Source organism: Biomphalaria glabrata, chromosome 4 (genome assembly GCF_947242115.1).
Source record: "Biomphalaria glabrata chromosome 4, xgBioGlab47.1, whole genome shotgun sequence".
NCBI classification, from domain to species: Eukaryota; Metazoa; Mollusca; class Gastropoda; family Planorbidae; genus Biomphalaria; species Biomphalaria glabrata.
Genome location: NC_074714.1, coordinates 30704939 through 30727707, shown reverse-complemented (window position 1 = coordinate 30727707; position 22769 = coordinate 30704939). Strand labels below are relative to the sequence as shown.

The 22769-nt window shown below is 34.1% G+C and overlaps 1 protein-coding gene across 3 annotated transcripts in view; it reads left to right on the top strand.

Annotated features, from left to right (window-relative positions):
* LOC106070094 (cytosolic 10-formyltetrahydrofolate dehydrogenase-like) overlaps positions 1-22769 on the top strand; it is a 43805-nt gene that overhangs the window by 6157 nt on the left and 14879 nt on the right. For 2 of the 3 annotated variants that reach the window (XM_013229923.2, XM_013229922.2), the window contains exons 2-15: positions 12414-12555; positions 13017-13081; positions 17021-17190; positions 17446-17611; positions 18771-18872; positions 18993-19082; positions 19225-19359; positions 20105-20233; positions 21088-21173; positions 21376-21520; positions 21655-21774; positions 21932-21994; positions 22161-22225; positions 22332-22482. In XM_013229923.2, coding sequence (XP_013085377.2) covers positions 12429-12555; positions 13017-13081; positions 17021-17190; positions 17446-17611; positions 18771-18872; positions 18993-19082; positions 19225-19359; positions 20105-20233; positions 21088-21173; positions 21376-21520; positions 21655-21774; positions 21932-21994; positions 22161-22225; positions 22332-22482 — 1614 coding nt within the window. In that variant the 5' untranslated portion in view covers positions 12414-12428. Of the gene's footprint in view, positions 1-10956; positions 10978-12413; positions 12556-13016; positions 13082-17020; positions 17191-17445; positions 17612-18770; positions 18873-18992; positions 19083-19224; positions 19360-20104; positions 20234-21087; positions 21174-21375; positions 21521-21654; positions 21775-21931; positions 21995-22160; positions 22226-22331; positions 22483-22769 lie in introns of those variants that run through there. The other variant, XM_056025711.1, reaches the window with a different exon arrangement.

The window sequence follows — 22769 nt, the reverse complement described above, 5'->3', positions numbered from 1 at the left end:
AACAGAGCAGCATTAGAAGCTATTGAGAGATACAGAAGGTTGGAGGACGATCATCCAAATAAATTACTAACACAGAGAAATAGGAAAAACAATCAAAAAAAGCAAAGGACTCTGATCCAATTTACTGACGAACTAGCCCTAAAACACCACCTACCCAATAACAGAGAAAAAATTACCAGGTTTTCAAACATTACACCCGGACTAAACTACAAACAACCAACCATCAAAACACATTTACTAAATAACACCTTAACAAAAGAATCAAATCCACTGGAGCTCAAAGTAGGCACGCTTGAAACAATCGAAAGCTATCAAAAAACAGCTATCCATATTTATACAGACGGATCGGCTTTCAAAGCTACCATCAATGCTGGTCTTGGTGCCTTCCTGGTCTTCCCTAAAAATAAACACTTTGAGATAAGCGCACCCTGTGGTGATTACTGCTCAAACTTCCAAGCCGAAATTGAGGCAATTACCATAGCACTCCAGACAGTGGAAAACAAATTATATGAAGGAGTGCAACCACCATCAGATATTGTTGTCTTTACAGACTCCCAATCTACTCTGCAAGCACTTAACAGCAGCACCTCAAACAGCCCAAGAGAGTTGACAACACTCAGTGTGATAATCCACCAGATGATATCAAAATTAAATATCAATATTACACTACAGTGGATCCCTGGACACATTGGCATCATGGGAAATGAAAAGGCAGATAAGCTATCAAAGGCAGGTTCAACTATGGAACAACCAGATAGACCTGTTAACTACCTCACCCTAAGGTCAATGTTAGTCAACAATCACAAAGAGGAGTGGCTCAACCAATGGGCATCAGGAAACACAGGCAGAGCCATGTACAGAGAAATGACTACGCCTAACAAACTGGACAGTATTAACTTCCTCCCCCGCAAAGAACAATCTACAATCTTCCAACTAAGAACAGGACACACACCACTATTAAATTACCACCTGAACAAAATAAACTCCACACAACTACCCCCTTTGCAGACATTGCGCCCACCCCTTTGAAACCGTAAACCATATCCTCTTTGAATGCCATTCCCTAATCCACCTTAGGCAGACCCTACTTCCACTACAGCCCAACATAACCAACACCCTGTACGGCAGTGCTGAACAACTGAAGAAAACAGCACACTTTTTTTTCTTGGCACAGTCTGCAAAAGAGCTCACAGCTCAGCAGCAATAAAGCTGGCTAGAAGAAGAAGAAGAAGAAGAAGAATCGCGTGCGTACATCAATGGTCAAGAACAATCAAATTCAAATGATGGCATGGTTATGAGAATTCATAGCGCAACAGCACAGTTTCCGGGAAGTGATCAGAAGATTATTGAAATTAGAAGGAAAACTGAATCTGATGATAAATTAAAACTTGTAATTAATTATGTCAGAGAAGGTTGGCCAAAGATAAAAACTCAAAGTTCACGAAACAGTGAAAGTGTATTGGTCATTTAAAGACAGTATTCATGAAGAGAATGGAATATTGTTTTATGAGAACATAATTATAATTCCTTCAAGTATGAGAAATGAAATTCTCGACAAGTTGCACATAGGTCATTTTGGTCTTGAGAAAACAAGATCCAAGGCAAAACAGAGTGTGTTTTGGCCAGGATTGTCCAAAGATATTTTTTCGACAATAATGAAGTGCGCAACATGTGCAACGTTCAAAAGAAATAATGCGAAGGAAAAATTGCTACCTCATGCTGTAGCAGACAGACCATGGAAAAAAATTGCAACAGATTTGTTTGAATGGCGAAACAATGACTATTTGCTAGTTGTGGACTATTTCTCTAAATACCCTGAAATAAAACGACTGGAGAACAAAACAGCAGAATGTGTTATCAGGGCAATGAAAGGTATTTTTGCTAGACATGGCATACCAGAAGAAATAGTGAGCGACAATGTGCCATTCAATAGCTATCAATATAGAGAGTTTGCTTTTGAATGGGGTTTCAAGATTACAACATCAAGTCCCAGGTATCCTCAATCAAATAGACAAAGTGAGGTGTATGTTGGTATCGTAAAGCAGATATTCAACAAAGCATACAAAAGTGGGAAAGATCCATATCTCGCTATGCTCGAGTATAGAAATACTCCGATAAGCGGACTGCTTTATTCGCCATCACAACAGCTGATGAGTAGAAGACTCAGGGACATCATTCCAACTGATCCCAAACTATTGAAACCATCGGTAGCTGAAAATGCAGAGATTACTCAACGAACGACAGAGGAAAAGCAAAGTGAAATACGATTCAAAAGCAAGGTTACCTAAAGACTACTCTGTCGGGGAGAAGGTGAGAGTTCGTCTAGGACAAACATGGCAGAAAGCAGTCGTCATTAAGAAACATCCATCACCCAGATCTTACATCATAAAGACAAATGATGGGAAAACATACAGACGAAATCAACGATTTTTAAACAAGAGCTACGAAGAAGACATCTCTGGGTACTATGACACCGACGAAGACAATGAACAGCAAACTGTTAGAACAAACGAAACAGACAATTATAAACCAACATCTAGAGAACTTGCTGTGCCGGTCAAGACAACCAGAAGTGGTCGAGTTGTCAAAATTCCTTGTAAATATAAGTATTAAGAACTTTAAAAGGAAGGATGTGATGATAGCTTCAAAAGGAAGGATGTGATAATATTAGAAGATATTACGTCATTGTTTGTTGTTTATGCTTTATGCGAAAGCAAAGGATCGGACGGAAATAAAAGTTAGTTATATATGTCTACCTTGATAAAGACAGTCTCGTTATTATCATTATTAATTAGTAACGTCTACAGTAATTTATTATTAATCTGTGACAACAGAACATTATCTGGAAGGTTTAAACTGATACAATTAAGAAGTATAGAGAATTTACAGATAAAGAAATAACAAATCTTCAATTAAAATCATTTTATCAAATATCACCTTCACTTATACCTTAGCCTGTTTGACCATTGGGGCACCACTCAAGATATGTTGACCGTCTTTCTCCTTGCCTCTCTGTCTTTTGTCTTGACTGAATTTCTTTCCATGCCAGACCCGCCCAATATGATACTTTTGAATGTTGCATACAAAGATAAGCACATGTTCATTTTCCCATAACGAAGGCAAATCTAAAATATAAATATAGGAAATGTTGACAGTCTCCGCTACCAAATCGGGTACGGCTATGGATGCTTCTGCTTTTTCAATTCTACCTTGCGCTAATGTCTTATAGTTTTATGTGAAAGTCCTGAAGTTATATAGGCTAGGCCAGGGGTCGGCAACCTTTCGAGTCGGAAGAGCCAAAAATTAGAATTTACCAAATTTTAAAGAGCCACATTTTTTTTTTGCCAACAATAAATAGTACTCACACACTCTTTTTAAACTTTTTATTCCTATATATATAGTGTTTTTCACTACAAATTAGATAATATATATGGCGTTATTAGATATTTATTTTTAATTCGGTAACAACTAAAGCAGTTTAAAATTTACTTACAACACCTACTTGAACTTCACTAACAAACAATTGAGCAAACCAATTTAATTGGAGCGATGGCTTTGCAAGGTTTTAGAAAGTTTGGATAGATTAGGCTCATAGCTTGTTGTTTTTAGTTTCAAACACGACTCTAAATTTTCATTTCTAAGTTGGCTTCTTACTTTACTATTAATTATATTTACACAAGAGAACGTTTTCTTGCATGATCCATAGATGTAGCAATCTGGAAGACTATTCAACTCATCAACTCGCGGCATTTCTTTAAAAGCTGTCCACTTTTGTTGCGTTACGTACACACATTTCTGGACCTCCAACACTTCCAACTTGTTTTCAACTCTAAATTTTCCACCCTACAAAACTTTACTTTTTAAATCGAGCATTTTCATTTCTAGAGATCCAGTATCAATTTCTAGTGGATTAATGTGAATTTCGTTACTATTTGTGTTGAAATGGTGTACCAGGAATGCTAGAATAGTTTTGTTGGTTTTGAACTGCTCAAATTTATCAAGAAATTCATCTTAGATTTTTTTATAACTGTGCTGAAGTAATTCATGTCAAAAGTAGCACTGATTTTATCGCGATACTGCTTTAGACATTGAAAATGAAGTAACTTGCTGCTCTGAATATCGTTTGCAAAAATTTTCTTTACTTCAAAACAAAACATTTCGGCTGGGTTTTACTTTCCTTAGATTCAGCTAATTCAATGCAACCATTGTCGTTCTCTAATTCAGGGTGATTAATGCCTTTATCATTTAGGAATGCATCTATTTCATTCAAGCACAAAGCCAAACGTTTCAACCTTTGGAAAGCCATCGCACTTTGATGGGAAGAAGGAGGTCGGGATACTGAGTCTCCATTTCCTTTAAGAAGTCTTTAAACTGACGACGGTAGAGTGCTTTTGACAACATGCTGTTAACAATCTTGATGACCAAATTTATGACCTCAACTATTTCGGCCGAAAATGTTTGGGCACAAAGCGCTTCTTGGTTTGGTTTATTATGCAGTGAAACGTAAGAATTTCGCGGTTTATTTAGCTCCGAAGAATCGTTTTTGCCCCTTTATTTTTTCCTGTCATACATTTGGCTCCATCAGATGTTATTGAAACGATTTTTTTTAAAGCGATCTTAATGTCTTCAAGGTATTTTTGCACGGCATGCGCTATATTTTCTCTTCTTGTTTGTCACGAGAGCGGTAGCAATCCTAGAGTTTCTTCTTTTGGACCTTTGGGAAGACATATATCTGACAAAATGGACAACTTGTGCCGCGTATTTATGTCGCAAGACTCATCAATAGCATGTGATAAGACAGAAGAAAGTTGGATATCTTCCACCTGCAAATATGTTACATTTGAAGACTATTGAACTATTCTATCTTGTTCTGTTTAAGCGGATAGTGGCAAATCTTTGATTTTGTTTTTCAAAATTTCAGGTTTGCTTTTAAAATCATGAATCAGTTCTTCATATGCACATATGAAGCAGTCTTTCACATACTCATCATCTATAAATGGTTTGCCTTTTCCCGCAATTTCTAGTGGTACCGCAAAGCTCGCCATATTAGCATTACTTGTACATTGCTTCTAACTTTGAGAAGATCAAATCGCTTCTAACTCATTGACTTGAAACAACAAACTATTCGTAACAACCTAAGCACTTGGTGAAGATGTTAATTCGTCTTGCGTCGAAAGCGAATTAAAACCTACATAGAAACATCCGACGACGGCCGAGAGCTTCCGACGGACTGACAGCAGTGACAACGCGTGTAATGGGGGAGGGGTGTGGTGTAAAGCAAGTATAAGTGGCTAAGAGACATAATCAGTGCCTAATTCTCGTTAAAATATTCAGAACTATTTGAAAAAATGTTTCGATAAAATAAATAATATTTGCGTATGGAACTAAAGAGCCGCAGCTTCACACCCAATGTGGCCGCATGTGGCTCGCGAGCCGCAGGTTGCCGACCCCGGGGCTAGGCTACGTTTATGCAGAGTTGCCTGTAAGTCTATTTGGTACCCAGTGATGATCCAAGCTACGCTACCTAGCCTCAACGTGGCGCCCGGGTGGTAGCAATCGCAAGAGGAAATTATTAGGCCTTTTAGGATAGTAAAACCTGACTTCCGTATGGGTGCTTTTAAGAAAGTGCGAGAACAGTTTTATTGCACAGGTCAAGGTTGCAAAGATTTACCCTTACAACCAGTGCAGTAATACGCACTCAACGGACCGTTTCACAAATGGCGAACCCCGCACGGTCAGCGTGGTAAAGAAAATGAAAATATTGGTGCTCCCCGGTATGCTCAGCCTTCGGCCACGTCTCTAGCCCGTGAGTCCGGATCTTCCGATTCACTGGAAATAGTAGTGTGATACATAGACACCAACTTGAATCTCTCTGTTCTGTAGTCACAGATTAATAATAAATTACTGTAGACGTTACTATTTAATAATGATAATAACGAGACTGTCTTTATCAAGGTAGACATATATAACTAACTTTTTATTTCCGTCCGATTCTTTGCTTTCGCATAAAACATAAACAACAAACAATGACGTAATATCTTCTAATATTAACACATCCTTCCTTTTGAAGCTATCATCACATCCTTCCTTTTAAAGTTCTTAATACTTATATTTACAAGGAATTTTGACAACTCGACCACTTCTGGTTGTCTTGTCTCTAGATGTTGGTTTATTATTGTCTGTTTCTTTTGTTCTAACCGTTTGCTGTTCATTGTCTTCGTCTGTATCATAGTACCCAGAGATGTCTTCTTCGTAGCTCTTGTTTAAAAACCGTTGATTTCGTCTGTATGTTTTCCCATCATTTGTCTTTATGATGTAAGATCTGGGTGATGGATGTTTCTTAATGACGACTGCTTTCTGCCATGTTTCTCCTAGACGAACTCTCACCTTCTCCCCGACAGAGTAGTCTTTAGGTAACCTTGCTTTTGCATCGTACCTCACTTTGCTTTTCCTCTGTCGTTCGTTGAGTAATGTCTCTGCATTTTCAGCTACCGATGGTTTCAATAGTTTGGGATCAGTTGGAATGATGTCCCTGAGTCTTCTACTCATCAGCAGTTGTGATGGCGAATAAAGCAGTCCGCTTATCGGAGTATTTCTATACTCGAGCATAGCGAGATATGGATCTTTCCCACTTTTGTATGCTTTGTTGAATATCTGCTTTACGATACCAACATACACCTCACTTTGTCCATTTGATTGAGGGTATCTGGGACTTGATGTTGTTATCTTGAAACCCCATTCAGAAGCAAACTCTCTATATTGATAGCTATTGAATGGCATATTGTCGCTCACTATTTCTTCTGGTATGCCATGTCTAGCAAAAATACCTTTCATTGCCCTGATAACACATTCTGCTGTTTTATTCTCCAGTCGTTTTATTTCAGGGAATTTAGAGAAATAGTCCACAACTAGCAAATAGTCATTGTTTCGCCATTCAAACAAATCTGTCGCAACCTTTTTCCATGGTCTGTCTGGTACAGCATGAGGTAGCAATTTTTCCTTCACATTATTTCTTTTGAACGTTGCACATGTTGCGCATTTCATTATTGTCGAAAAAATATCTTTGGACAATCCTGGCCAAAACACACTCTGTTTTGCCATCGATCTGGTTTTCTCAAGACCAAAATGACCTATGTGCAACTTGTCGAGAATTTCATTTCTCATACTTGAAGGAATTAGAATTCTGTTCTCATAAAACAATATTCCATTCTCTTCATGAATACTGTCTTTATATGACCAATACACTTTCACTGTTTCATGAACTTGAGTTTTTATCTTTGGCCAACCTTCTCTGACATAATTCATTACAAGTTTTAATTTAGCATCAGATTCAGTTTTCCTTCTAATTTCAATAATCTTCTGATCACTTCCCGGAAACTGTGCTGTTGCGCTATGAATTCTCATAACCATGTCATCATTTGAATTTGATTGTTCTTGACCATTGATGTACGCACGCGATAACGTATCAGCTATTTGCATTTTTTAACCTGGAGTGTAAGTTACTGTTAATTGATATCTCAACAGTCTTAACATCATCAACTGAAGTCTTGGTGGAATCTTATGTAAAGGCTTAGTCACAATAGTTTGCAAAGGTTTGTGATCTGATTGTACAGTCACAGTTCTTCCAAAAATATAATGGTGAAAATGTTCAGCTGCAAACACTATAGCTAACATTTCCTTTTCTATTTGTGCATATCTGCACTCTGTTTCTGTCAATGATCTTGACGTATACGCAACTGGTTTGTCTTCTTGCATTAAACATGCTCCAAACCCTTTAGAAGAAGCGTCACACTGAATAGTAACTGGCTTTTCAGGGTTAAACAATTGCAGAACTGGAGCTTCACTAAGTGTTTTCTTTATTAGTTGGAAAGCATTTTCTTGCTCTGCATTCCACTGCCACAATACATCTTTCTTTAGCAAATCACGCAATGGACTGGTAATTGTTGACATGTTTGGAATGAAACTTGACAGAAAGTTCAACATCCCTAGCAGTCTTTGAATTCCTGTTCGATCTGTTGGTGCGGGCATCTCCATTATTGCTTTGATTTTAGCTGGATCTGGACGAATACCATCTGCTCCAATTTGTCTTCCGAGATAACTAACACCAGAAAGTTTATATTGTATCTTGTTCTTGTTGAACTTTACATTGTTCTTTCTAGCTCTCTCCAGAACCTTTTCAAAAATTTGATCATGTTCTTGTTCATCTTTTGCTGCAATCAGCATGTCATCTGACATGATATGTACACCTGGGATGTCTCCGAATACTTGATAAGCACGTTTCTGTAATACTTCACTAGCTGAGGATATACCAAAAGGCATTCTCAAGAATCTGTATCTTCCAAACGGAGTATTGAATGTACATAAATAAGAGCTTGGTTCATCCAACTCAACTTGCCAATATGCATCCTTTTGATCAAGTATACTAAACACTTTTGCTGCTCCCAGTGAACTATTGATTTGATCAAATGTTGGTATAGTGAAATGTTCTCTCATTATATATTTGTTCAGTTCTCGGGGATCTAAACACAACCTCAAAGAATTATCTTTCTTCTTTGCTATAACCAAGTTATGAACCCATTCTGTTGGTTCATCAACTTCTGTGATCACTCCATCTTGTTGCATTTGTGTGAGTTTTCTTTTTAATTCTTCATAGAGTGATGGTGCAACTCTGCGCGCACATTGAATAACTGGTTTTGCATCTGACGCCAGTTTAATGTGATACTTCATTTTGTATGTACCGAGTCCTTCGAATACTTGCTTATATTTTTTCATCAACACTTGTGGAACTTCATTTTGTTGCTTGACATCGTGTACTTCGACATTTCTCTTTGCCTCAATTAGTTTTAAAGCAATAGATGTCTTCAGTCCTAGTATAGGATTTATACTTTTCTTGATCACGTACAGATCATCTTTAACTTCTACATCGCCGACTTTAAATGTGACCGATGCAACTCCCTTCAGTTCTAATGCTTCATCCCCCAATGCTCGTAGGGTAGTATTTGAATTCTTTAACTGAGTATCAGTTTCTAAATTGTTCCACGTTGACTCTGATATCACATTAGCTTGTGCTCCTGTGTCAATCTTCATTTTGACTATTTTTCCCATAATATTGACATCAACCATCCAAACTTTGACATTGTTGTCAGTACCAATTGCCTCAAACCACAACTCATTTACTTGGCTTGACTGACTTTCATCTTCCAGTAAATCAACAGCCTTGAAGTGTTTCGAACGACATTTTACAGCGAAATGATTTCTCTTTTTACATTTTCGGCATGTCTGTCCGAATGCTGGGCAATTGTATTTTCCATGAGATCCACCACAAGATCTGCAATCTCTAATGAAACTTGTTACATGATTCTTTGCCATATTTTCCTGTGAGGTTTTGACTTGCTTTCTATCTTCTGTCTTCTTTAATTTATTAGCAGCATCCACATGTAGTCCTTTCATATCTATCATTTGGTTCTGTGTATGCTCGTCAGCACGAATTATGCTTGCTGCCTTCTCTAAAGTTAAGTTTACATCTCTCAGAAGTCTCTCTCTCACTCGATCCGACTGTATGCCACATACCAATCGATCTCTGATGAGTTCATCTCGAAGGTTGTCAAACTTGCATTCTTTTGCCAAATTCTTTAACTCAGTATAATACTGTTCAAACGTTTCTCCGTCTTTCTGCTTTCTTGAAAAGAATTTAAATCTGTCATACACATTGTTGGACTTAGGCAAAAAATGATTCTGAAACCTTTCAATGAGTTTGTCTACAGTCTCATCTTCACATACTTGAAAAGTATTGTAGATGTCGCGAGCGGGTTCACCGATCAGGTGTAACAATAAAGCTTTCTTCACTGGCTCGGGCTTCGTATTTTTTTCAGTGGCGACCATAAACAGTTCAAAACTTTGTCTCCATTTTTTCCATCTTTCAGATAGATTACCGTCTAGTGACAACGGTTTAGGAGAATCGAATAATTCCATTATTCGTACAGATTCTAGATTCTATGTCTAGATCTAGATCTAACAATATGAACTAACGACACCACAAATAAAATGTACTTTTAGCAATTTAGAAACCACTAGATCTAAATCTAACTGTTACCAGCACTTATTAAAGCAATGTGACACTAGATTTTACACCTAATCTAACACCAGATCTGACACAAGATCTGAAACCAAATCTGACAACATGTTCTGTAGTCACAGATTAATAATAAATTACTGTAGACGTTACTATTTAATAATGATAATAACGAGACTGTCTTCATCAAGGTAGACATATATAACTAACTTTTTATTTCCGTCCGATTCTTTGCTTTCGCATAAAACATAAACAACAAACAATGACGTAATATCTTCTAATATTAACACACTCTCCCAAAACAGAACTATTTATTCTCTTAGGCCGGTGAAAGGGAGTTCTTGTTTTATTTAGCTGGCCTAGAGTTTCAAGAGTCTTTGGCTCAGGTCTGCTGACAGTTTCAAATTGTGCCCAATGACCGCCACAAGAAAGTATATTTGTAGATAGTAGTCTCTATATGAAAATCACCTGATGAAAACGTATACTACAGTTACACACAGGCCTATTTCATTTGATTTGATTTAGTTGATGTTTAATCTTAGCCTTGGGCTGAACTGTCATCTTCGTGTCCAACGTTTAATCCGAGTCTCATAAAGCGATCTGTAGGGCCTACTAACTTTCAAACAAAAGTTGACATTGCCGTATTTACAACACACCATATTCTTAGTTCATCCAATGTATAGAGACTCGATACACATTTTTGAAAAGTTGCTATCATCGAACATTAGTTGTTCTATATAGTCGAAACAAAGAAACGCTGTGGAGGAGGACCATTGGCTGCTTAAAGCAGGTTATTGGTGCTATCTCAGTGTAGCCTATAAAAGGATCTTTTTGCAGAAGTGGAAATGTTAAGATGGGCAAAATAAAACGTTTCACAACCTTTTTTCTCCATAAATAGCCCACTTGTGAGTAAACATTTCATTTTGTCTCACCCTTTCTCCTTCTACGTCCTTGTATGTACAAACCTAATGATTTATTGTTGTCATTGTGTGCCATCATTGAGTACATTTTATTCTTAGTCATACTCCCCTCTCTCTCTTTTCTTTCTTTTAGCAAACGAAGAGATGAAAAATGATTGTCTCTTCGCCGACATCTTCCATGATGTTTATATGTCGACAGAACAGGAACATTTCTATTCACTGCTAAATACATCCTTCTTCTCAAGCAAGCTGTACAAAAATAGCCCTTACATTTTTTACATTCATCGTATTTTCAGTTTCTTTTTTTTCTTTATTACATTTTGTACACACACAAAAAAAAAAACGGCCACGATAAATATGTCATCAATTGAAGTCACTCGACCTGACTAAGCTCCCTTATGAATCATTTGTGAACTCTTTGAGATGGTCTTCAATGACTCCATGTCACACCCATGTTACACCCTTAAGTTGTTGTTGCTTCTCACTTGTATAGCCATTAATCTCTCAGCACTAGGTCCCATTCATTCAGAAAAACAAAACATTAGCACAGTCTTTATAAGCATACCAAAACGTCCGTCTGCTCAGTTTCATTTCAACTGAGGTCATTAGCATTGGTAGGAAAAGTTTGTATACAATCGTGTAGATATTTCTTTTTATTGTGTAAAGAAATTCATTATTGTATTTGTTATAGACTATTTCATTCATTATTGTATTTGTTATAGACTATTTCATTCATTATTGTATTTGTTATAGACTATCTCATTCATTATTGTATGTGTTATAGACTATCTCATTCATTATTGTATTTGTTATAGACTATCTCATTCATTATTGTATTTGTTATAGACTATCTTATTCATTATTGTATGTGTTATAGACTATCTCATTCATTATTGTATGTGTTATAGACTATCTCATTCATTATTGTATTTGTTATAGACTATCTCCTGTAGCTGATTATTAGGCCGTTTGTATTAATATCTCTATTTGATTTTGTTGTTTGTTTGTATTTTACATTCTCGCGCCATAAACTTCTTATCAGCTTAGATTGTTATGCATAGTTGTACTCAGCAGCGGCCTAGGCCTATGAAGTTTTGCGTATGGACTTTTATTTTGTCAAATGGTTTTTGATATGCCTTGTTTGTTAATAGACTCTGTATACTAAGATTTGGAGTCTCTAGAGCTTGTATTATTTGGTGATTAGGTCTTACTAATTAGTAATTATAAATGTAAGTCAAAGTACACAACCAATTCAGTGTAATCTGGATCAATTGTACCAATTAACATGCTAAGTTAACAATGATAACTAAACATGTATGGCAAAGTTACATTAAGGTTTATAAGTGATATAAATATTCTTTGTTTTTTTTTTCAGACTTTCAAACTGAAATTTTGAGATTCATAATTTTTTTTTCCTTTAGCTAACTATCCCAACCATGAGAATAGCTGTGATAGGTCAAAGTGTGTTTGGTGCAGAAGTCTTTAAACTTCTTCGCAAGAATGGTCATGAGATAGTTGGAGTCTTTACTTTGCAAGATGTGAATGGAAAACAAGATCCATTAGGTAACTAGTTAGATTTCTGTAATATAATAGACTGGTGTTTTTTTGTTCTACGGAAAAGAGTAGTTTTGTCAAATTTGATACATACAAGAGTAAAATCTATTTTATAATAAAATCAAAATTTTTTTTTGTAAATGTATAAAGTATTTAATTGGATTAATTCAAAGTTAATAAACCAAAAATAATTGTAATAAAATATAATTTGAAATCCTCAATAATAATTATTTTTGATTTTCAACATTTAGAAAAATAAACAAAATCATTTGTATAAGAAGCCATAAGACAAAGTATAAGACTAAATAAAACAGAATAAACTGAGGATGTATGGTGCAAGTTAAAATTGTCTGTATTTTGCTTTGCTAAAGTATGATAAGCATAAATTCTACTGTTAAAAACTTGAACATTATTTTGAAAAGTTAACAGTTAAAAAAGGTTTATAAAGAAACTTTTAAAAATTGTTCCAGCATTGGCTGCTGCAAATGTTGGAGTCAAAGTTTTTAAATATAGTAAATGGATGGTGAACAAAAAGGTAGGAAAATGTCTGCTCTTTCTACTTGTGTCTATTTCATGGACTTTCTATATGAAATAAACAATATAATACATTATTTATGTAATTTATTAGATCTAGATCTAGTCTATATTTATTATTATATCCTTAGATTTTAGATCTATGTCTAGTGTTAGACTTAGACTTTAATTAAGGCTTTAGATCTACTAATCATCTACTAATACTACTAATAATAACTAATAGTAATATTCTATGTAGTTAGTTATACACGTAAATATATTGATCTAGAATTAGATCTAGAATCTAGATCTAGTCTAGGTCCACATTTTGAATTTAATAAACCATTTGATTTGATTTAATTTAATTTAACCCTAACCTTAACTTAGGCATTGTAAACCTTAAACTAGATTTAGACTAGACTCCTTTAAAAACTAAAATCAAGAACAGTCATCATGAAATTGCTCTGGCTATTTATCCTAATAATCACCAAATGCACACTAGCTGAACACAGAACTAGATCTACCTTTGTCAACACTAAACTTAAAAAGGAAACAACAGTCATAATCAATCATCACACTTTAGAACAATGCAACTTCAAAAATAACCTAACATACACATCTATAACATTAAAGAAGATTACCCATCACAAATGGAAGTTCTCAATCAGACACAGCAGAAATAAATACCTATCACTGTTAATATTAATGGCAGGAGATGTAGAGTCAAATCCAGGGCCTAGATCTAAAGATAGATGCAACATCTGCAAAAAAATATGCACCCTGAAACAGAAAGCCATTCAATGTGACACCTGCGATGAATGGTACCATGCTTCATGTATCCATATGAATACACCTGTGTATTATGCCTTAGGCAACAAAGACGCATCATGGCACTGTGTACCGTGTGGGTTACCTCAGTTTACATCAGGACTGTTTGATTCCTTTGATGCGGACACTTCTAACCCATACAACATCCTAAACACCATCCCGAACCAAACTCACCAACCACTAGCCAGATCCACTCCTGTTAAACCTAAATCTACTGAAATTAATACAACAGCCTCACTAAACAAACCTACTAAAGAAGTAATACCAAAATACCTTAAAACCTTAGTTATAAATTTTCAAAGCATTAGGAACAAAACAGCAGACTTAGAAATTTTATTAGAATGTGAGAAACCAGACATAATTGCAGGAACAGAAACTTGGCTGCATCCTGAAATTTATAATGCAGAAATTTTCAATAGTAATTATGAAATTTTTAGAAAAGATAGGGCTGATAATCATGGAGGAGTTCTTTTAGCAATAAAAAACACTCTTATAGCAGAAGAAATTACCTTACCTAACTCAAAAAATGTAGAATCAACATTTTGTAAAATTAATACCACCTCAACATCCCTAATAATAGGCAGCATTTACAGACCACCAAATTCTAGTTTAGAATACATGCAGGAACTATGTAATCAGATTACTACACTTAAAGAGACAAATAAAAATGCAGTTTTTTGGATTATGGGTGATTTCAACCTACCTGATATAAATTGGAAAACACTAACCATAGATAAACACCAAAACCTTAAGGACATAAATGAGCTTTTCATAGAAACTTTACACAACCTAAGTTTAGATCAAATCATTAAAAAGCCAACTAGATTAAACAACACATTAGATCTCTTCTTAACCAACAGACCTGGATTAGTAGTTGATTATGAAATTATCCCTGGTCTATCAGACCATGAGATCATAAAAATACACAGTCAGATAAAAGCAGTAGCCAATACAAAACCCAAAAGAAAAATCTTACTCTGGAATAAATGTAACCTAACACAACTACACCAAGCTGCACTAAACTTTCAACAAACATTCTTATTAGAAAAAGACATTAACCAACCAGTCGATGACCTCTGGAATTTCATTAAAAACCATCTTAAAAGCATAATAGAAAATCATATACCAACTAAATACACATCAAACAAAATAAATAAATGCTGGTTTAATAATAGACTAAAGAAGCTTTGTAAACAGAAGGAAAACCTCTATAGAAAATTTAAAGAAACTAATGCAGAAAGAGTTTACAAAAAGTATATAAAAATTAAACACTTAACCCAAAAAGTAAGCAGACAGCTGCAGAGTGAATACATAAACAATGTAATATCTAAAGATAACAACAAAAACCTATGGTCATACATTAAGTCTAAGAAAATGGAAACAACAGGCGTAGCGCCATTAAAAGATGAACATAACATAATACATAATGATAATGAAACTAAAGCAAACATTCTAAACAAATACTTTGCATCAGCATTCTCAGCCCCAGGAGACAAAGACATATTACTGAATTTGAACCAAGTAGACAACATAGAAGATATAGTAGTACAAGAAAATGGAATTCAAAAACTATTAGCCAACACCAAACCAAATAAAGCTTCTGGACCTGATGGTATTCCAGCTAGATTACTCAAAGAACTAAGTAATGAGCTAGCCCCAGTGTTCAAAATACTCTTTCAGGCTTCACTTAACCAGGGCAGAGTACCAAAGGACTGGAAAGAAGCTAATGTCACCCCCCTATTTAAAAAAGGAGAAAAATCTGACCCAGGGAACTACAGACCAGTATCACTTACCAGCATCACATGTAAAATCCTAGAACACATAATATGTAGCAACATCATAAACCACTTAGACAAACATAATGTCCTCACACCATACCAACATGGCTTTAGGAAATATAGATCATGTGAAACACAACTAATAGGACTAATTGATGATTTTTCAAAAGGTTTAGATAATAGTGAACAAATAGATGCTATCTTACTAGATTTTTCTAAGGCTTTTGACAAAGTTCACCACCATAGTTTGCTTAAAAAATTAAAATATTTCGGCATTAATGGTCCACTGCATCAGTGGATTAAAGACTTTCTGATAGGGAGAGAACAAACTGTAATAATAAATGGCTCTAAATCAACACCGATAACAGTAAACTCAGGTGTACCTCAAGGTACAGTCTTGGGTCCACTACTATTTTTAATTTACATAAATGATTTACCAAATTGCATTAGTTCAGGAACAAAAGTCAGATTATTTGCAGACGATTGCATAATATATAGAACAATAAAAACAACACAAGACACAGATATTTTACAAAGAGAATTAGATGAATTACAGAAATGGGAATCAAATTGGAGCATGTCTTTCCACCCAGAAAAATGTCAGTTGTTAAGAGTAACAAAAAAACTAAAACAAATTAATTCTACTTATCTTATTCATGGCAAACCAGTATCACAGACTAAAAACGCAAAATACCTAGGTGTTATAATAAATGAAAAACTATCATGGAATCCACATATTGATGAAACTACAAAAAAATCAAACAAAGCATTAGGATTTATTAAAAGAAATTTCTATAAATCAAATAAGAACATAAAACTAAAATGTTACTTAACCTTGGTTAGGCCAATAATAGAATATGCATCCTCCGTTTGGGACCCCTCAACTCAAGAAAACATTAAGAAACTGGAACAGACACAAAATAGAGCAGTGAGATTCATAACAAACGAATATTCACATTTGACTAGAGTAACACCTTTAGTAAAATCACTAAATTTAGAAAGCCTTCAGGACAGAAGGCTCAAAAGTAAAGTAGCAATCATACATAAAACACTGAACCATAATCTTCAAATACAAAAACAAAATTTAATAAAATACTCTGAAAGACACAAAGATAAAGGCACATTCCTCGTCCCATATGCTAGGACAAATTTGTACAAATACTCCTTCTTCCCTAGTGCTATTAGAGCATGGAATGGGTTGCCTGAGCTAGCCAGGAAAACCAGTGACTTGGCAGAATTTAAGTCATTGGTTAATATGCATGACTAAATGCATGACGCGTAGGACGTAATCATCTTCTTTTTTGAAGTAACGTCTGTATTATATAAGATAAGATAAGATAAAATCAATTCCACAGGTTATTCCTGAAGTGTATGATGAATATCAAGCTCTGAATGCAGAACTCAATGTGCTTCCTTTTTGTTCTCAGTTTATTCCTAATGAAATAATCTTATTCCCTAAATATCAAACTATTATTTACCACCCATCACTACTTCCATGCCACAGAGGAGCTTCAGCCATTAATTGGTTAGTAGATTTTACTAGAGAATTGATAGAGATTTTTTTTTTCTTTTTCACCTCCATCTTGTGTCTGCTAATAATTTAGAGATTTTTCAGACCATAGTTATACTTAAGATAGACAATTCAATTTTTGAATTCATTCATATACCTTTTTTTTGAAGTGTATAGGCCTGTCTCCTAAACAATATATGTCTGTGGCCTATTTTAGCTTTTTAAAAAAAAATATTTGCTTAATTCTTTAAAAAAACACTATATTCTCAGGACTCTCATGTGTGGAGATAAGAAAGGTGGTTTCTCTATCTTCTGGGCTGATGATGGATTAGATACTGGACCAATTTTGTTACAGAGATCCACATTTGTGGATCCTAATGACACTTTAGAAACATTTTACAACAGATTCTGCTTTCCAGAAGGCATTAAAGCTATGGTACACTTGAGATTTAAGAGATAATAATATTTACTGTTTCGATGAAATGTGTATAAAAACTAAATGATGAATGCAATGAATAAGTTCACTTAAGATCATTTTTGTTCAGAGCGCAGAAACCAAAACTGGATACTTTTATTCTGTGTAGCTGAAACTACAACCAAGATCTTAAATAAATAAAATTGTTCAATTTTCTCTGTTGCATTTTATGTCTCAAAGAATTATCTTTTCACTTTGAAACTTCTCATGTGACTAAAGAAATCAATCCTTGATACCCAACTGTGGCCACAGATTAGGCATTTGTTAACACCAGATGTTGTAGCAGCTCTTTCATCCTTCTTTTTACTTCTTTATTCTAGCTCTCCATGTGGATCTATTCAGTGCTTCTTTTCCCTAACTGTTGGTGTTGATTTGTAAGAGCTTTATATTGCGTTGACATACATCAGTATACCTTAAAAGTAGGTGATCTGTGGCTCTCTGTCGTCTATTAGATCACCATACAGAATGTCTTGTGGAAATGCTTGTGGAAATGTCTTGTGGGAATGTCTTGTGGGAATGTCTTGTGGGAGTATTCTGTGAACATGACCAAGTTAACGTCTAGTACTGATGTCCTGCCATCCTGCTTCTCGCAGCACTTCAACTTTAAAAAATCAATCTATAAATCATATTTTTTCCTATTTGGTCTTCTTTCACTGCCTTTTTATGCAATGGCAATTGCTTAATAGAAATAAAAGTTCGTTTACACTAATTTATTTATAGGCCAAAGAAAGCTAATATTAAAACTCAATTTTATGTTCAATATATATATTTTTTTTAAATATTAAGACTTTACAAAAGAAAAAATAAAATATACATTAGTTCAATCAACATTTTAATTTTTATACCTGAAAAATCTTTTTAATAAGAAATACATTATAGAGCTTTTAGTAATTGTTTAGTAATAATTAAAATGCTTAATTTAATTAATTAAAAATGATTAAAATAGTTAATATATCAACTAAAAGTGGATCACACTTAATTGTTTTCTTATAAAATATTTTATCTGTAAATTATTTTAATGTTCTACTTTTTTTGTTACTTTTGTAAAGAAAATAAATGTTACAGACAAATTTAATCCTTTAATATGTTCAATCTAGAGAGTTGTATTGAATATTGTCAGGGTGAAGCTGTGGAAATGATTGCTACCAATAGAGCCCCAAGCATTGTTCAACCAGAAGAAGGTGCCACCTTTGAACCTTTTGTGAGGAAGGATAAAGTGCAGGTTTGTAAAAATAATAATAAATATTTAAAAAAAAAAGAAAGAAATGTTTCAAATGTAGGACTACATTATTGTATTACATTAGGTGCACTAATAAGTAACAATATCATACACAATTTCCAGATTAATTTTGACCAACCAGCTGCTGTTATTCATAATTTTATAAGAGGAAATGACAAAGTTCCTGGTGCTTGGACACTAATTAATGGGGAAGTATGTAGCTAAGAAAAATTGAGTTGTCATACTCCAAATATTTATCTATGTTAACATTTCAAACTGGAATAATATAAATATAATATAATATAAATGTTTCATTAATAATTTATGAAAATATTTTACTTTTCTTTTTCTTAAGCAAATTACATTCTTTGGTTCTCGACTCTGGTCCCGCCTTCCTCCTCGTGGAATACAAGTTCCCATAGATGGTGTTAAATACTCTGCTATTGTCCATAAAGATGGAATGATTTTGTTTGGCAATGATGGGAAAATGGTAAGATACAAACATTTTCAATGTAGTTCAAACATGTTCCAGTTTATGTAAATATATATTGTAGGTTAGCAGTGTCAAAGTTGTGTTTTAAGCCTTAGCTTGTTTGCTCGTCCCCTGACATTCAACATGCACTTTTGTGCGTAAAATAAATTATTGTCGAGATGTTAACATATCAATATAATATTTAATGAGTTGACATTATTACATGAACAGCAATGAAAGCGTAATATACTATTGAATTTAACAAATATTATAATATAGATATTATGTTAATAGTCAAATAAGCATTCTGCAACACAACACATACTTTGCTCTACACAACAAACACACAATGCTGGCCCACTGCTGACTCTAGTGTTGACTCAATCTACAATCCCATCACTCAACTCCCTGTAGAGAAGTAAGAAAGACAAATTGGAAGGTCTAATCTAATACACTATGTTAACAAAACCACTTCAAAATGCAGTTATGCCTTAGATACTCACCCTAAACAGGGGTACACGGACAAACCTTAAAGAAATGCTACATCATCATAATAACAAAAAAACTCCATAAACTTAAAAGCAATGCAACAAAGAAAGTGCGTTTAAAAATTTTGCACCTTACAAGACTTATTGCTAGAATAATATAACTTACGCACCAACAAGCAGTAGTAAACAAAAACATAAATAAATTTTTATTTTCACAGATTGAATTTTGTCTTCTGTATACATATATTCTCATGTACTGGACAAACTTTTTTCAGCTAAATGTGTCTCAAGTTCAGTATTCCAGTGGTAAAATGATTCCAGCTTCAAAGTTTGGTAAAGAAGACTCATCAACCCAAAAACTTGAACTGACACCAGAAGAAGTTAGTATGGAAAATAATCTCAAGGTAAACACAACACAAAACAAGAAAAAAAATTAAAAATGCTTTTTTTAAAACAAAACTTATATTAAGTGTAGTTGTATCAATTAGTTTTGATCAATCATGTAATTGAATTTGTAATAGATCATGAATAAAAATAATAAATTAGATATATTTTTACCAATTGTTTTGTTTAGCACAATTTCATGCTTTTAGCTTTATCAATTTGCTATGATCCTATCACTTTCACCAATTGTGAAAAGGTAAGGGGAGATAGAAGAGGGTATCTGGGTGAATGTTAGCATGATCTCTTTTTGAATGTATTTATTATTTTTTTAAAAAGTTGAACACCTGAATTAAACTTTGGAGCTTAATCCTCCTCAAAGCCACCTCACTAACCTCTGTGCCAGCGAAGTACTTATGAAAATTGAAGGTTTTATAGTTATATATTGTTTTTTCTTTCTATAAAGTATAAAGGGGACTAATTCAGATCATACCACCACATCATTCAAATACTATTTCTTTCCCTTGTTCAATACCAGACAAAATAATTAGTTACCAATGGTTAATTAACTAATTGGTTAATTTGTTTTTATTGATTCTTGTATTGTCAGCTAAAAGAAATAATTGTGCACATTTTTTTAAAATTAAATTTTATTATTGATTCTTGTTTTGTCAGATACATGAAATTGTGCAAATTTTCATTTTGATCCAAGATTGGGTGTGGGAGAAATAACATATACAAACTTTTTACCAAACAGACAGACGGAGTGAGTTGATATACATTTTGTAAAAATATAAAGTTATTTAAGTTTTTTAAAAATTTATAACTGAAAACAACTAATTTCACAAAATCCTTTTTTTTTCTTTTTAATTATTAGGCCATTTGGAAAGGAATTCTCAATACTGATATAGACAAAACTTTAGACTTTTTCAAAGCTGGGGCTGGCTCTATGGATGTGGTCAGGTAATTAACATTATTAATTGTGACATTACAAAGAACATTATAAACAGGTAAGCATGAAATATTGTTTGAAAATTTGCATTGTTATTTATATTCTAGACTAATAGAAGAAATTAAATTTTAACTTTGATAATAAAGTTGTTATTTTTCCCTAGAGTAATAGAATAAATCAAAGTTGGTTTTGATAATAATTTTTTTGTTCTAGACTCATAGAAGAAATCAAAGTTAGCTTTGATATTAAACTTGCCATAGAAGATGTCTACATGAACCCAGTATTTGATGATCTAATGATGTGTGTCATTAGACGAGGCAGAGGTATTGAGGATAAGGAACCATTCACTTATGATGCAGTAAGTTATGTATTCTCTCACAAGTTTCATAGCTTCAAAATAAGAACCTTTACTGTGGAGTTTATTCATGTGTACATTTTATAAATACAAATATTTTGTAGTCTTTAACTTTCAGTAATTAATCATTATTTCAGGTTGAAATAGAAGCCAATAAAATGAAACTTAAATTTCCACATCAAGTCTTCATTGATAATGAGTTTGTTGATTCATCTGATGGTGCCACATATAATACCATAAATCCTGCTGATGAAACAGTCAGTTCTTGTTTTTTAAAAAATAGTTTTGACATTTGAATTCTATGTTACTTGGTAACTCCTAACACTATTTTTAGACCTTCTCATTTCTGACAGTTTTTTTTTGCATCAAAACAAATATTATTGTAAATGTGTACTTTTTGTTTCCTTCTAAAAGGTCATTTGTAAAGTGAGTAAAGCAACAAAAGAAGATGTCAACAGAGCAGTAGAAGCAGCAAAAGTAAGTCATTAATAGGAAGACTTCAACTGGAAAAAATGGGAATAATGTTAAAATGTAAAAGTTGATGTTTTCATTTTGCTCAGATCTTGCTCTTCTTCTACAATACATGGTAAGCCCATCATTACATGTGAAATATTATTAGATATACATGCATTTTATTTCCTAGGCTGCTTTTGAAGAAGGGGAATGGTCTAAACTTAATGCTAGAGATAGAGGAATGCTTCTTTTCAGGTTAGAAATTTAAGCATCTAAAACTTTTGCTGGTTATCAAATTATAATTATTCATAGAGCCTTGTGAAAGAGTAATTGTGAATAATTAAATTGCTGTCAAATCTAGGCTGGCTGATTTAATGGAACAACACCAGGAAGAACTAGCAACTATTGAAAGTCTAGACTCAGGTGCTGTTTATACTCTAGCTCTGAAAACTCACATTGGAATGTCAATACAGACTTTCAGATATTTTGCTGGTTGGTGTGACAAAATTCAAGTAAGTTTTTATTCATAGATTTTTTTATGTTAGTCTTACTTACTGATGTAAGCAAACGCAATATGAAGCTCTTCAAAATCAATACTAGCAGCTGAGAAAGTGGCACTGGATAGATCCAAATGGAGAGTGAGCATAAAGGAAGGGTCCTGGATAGCAGATGACAACACAACAATACTAGAAAGATGGGTGAAAATGCAATGGCACCTGGTGATTACATATGCCCAACCTGTTGACTGCAGCTGTGTATCGAGGATTGGCCTCTTTAGTCACACAAGAAGTTGCAGAGG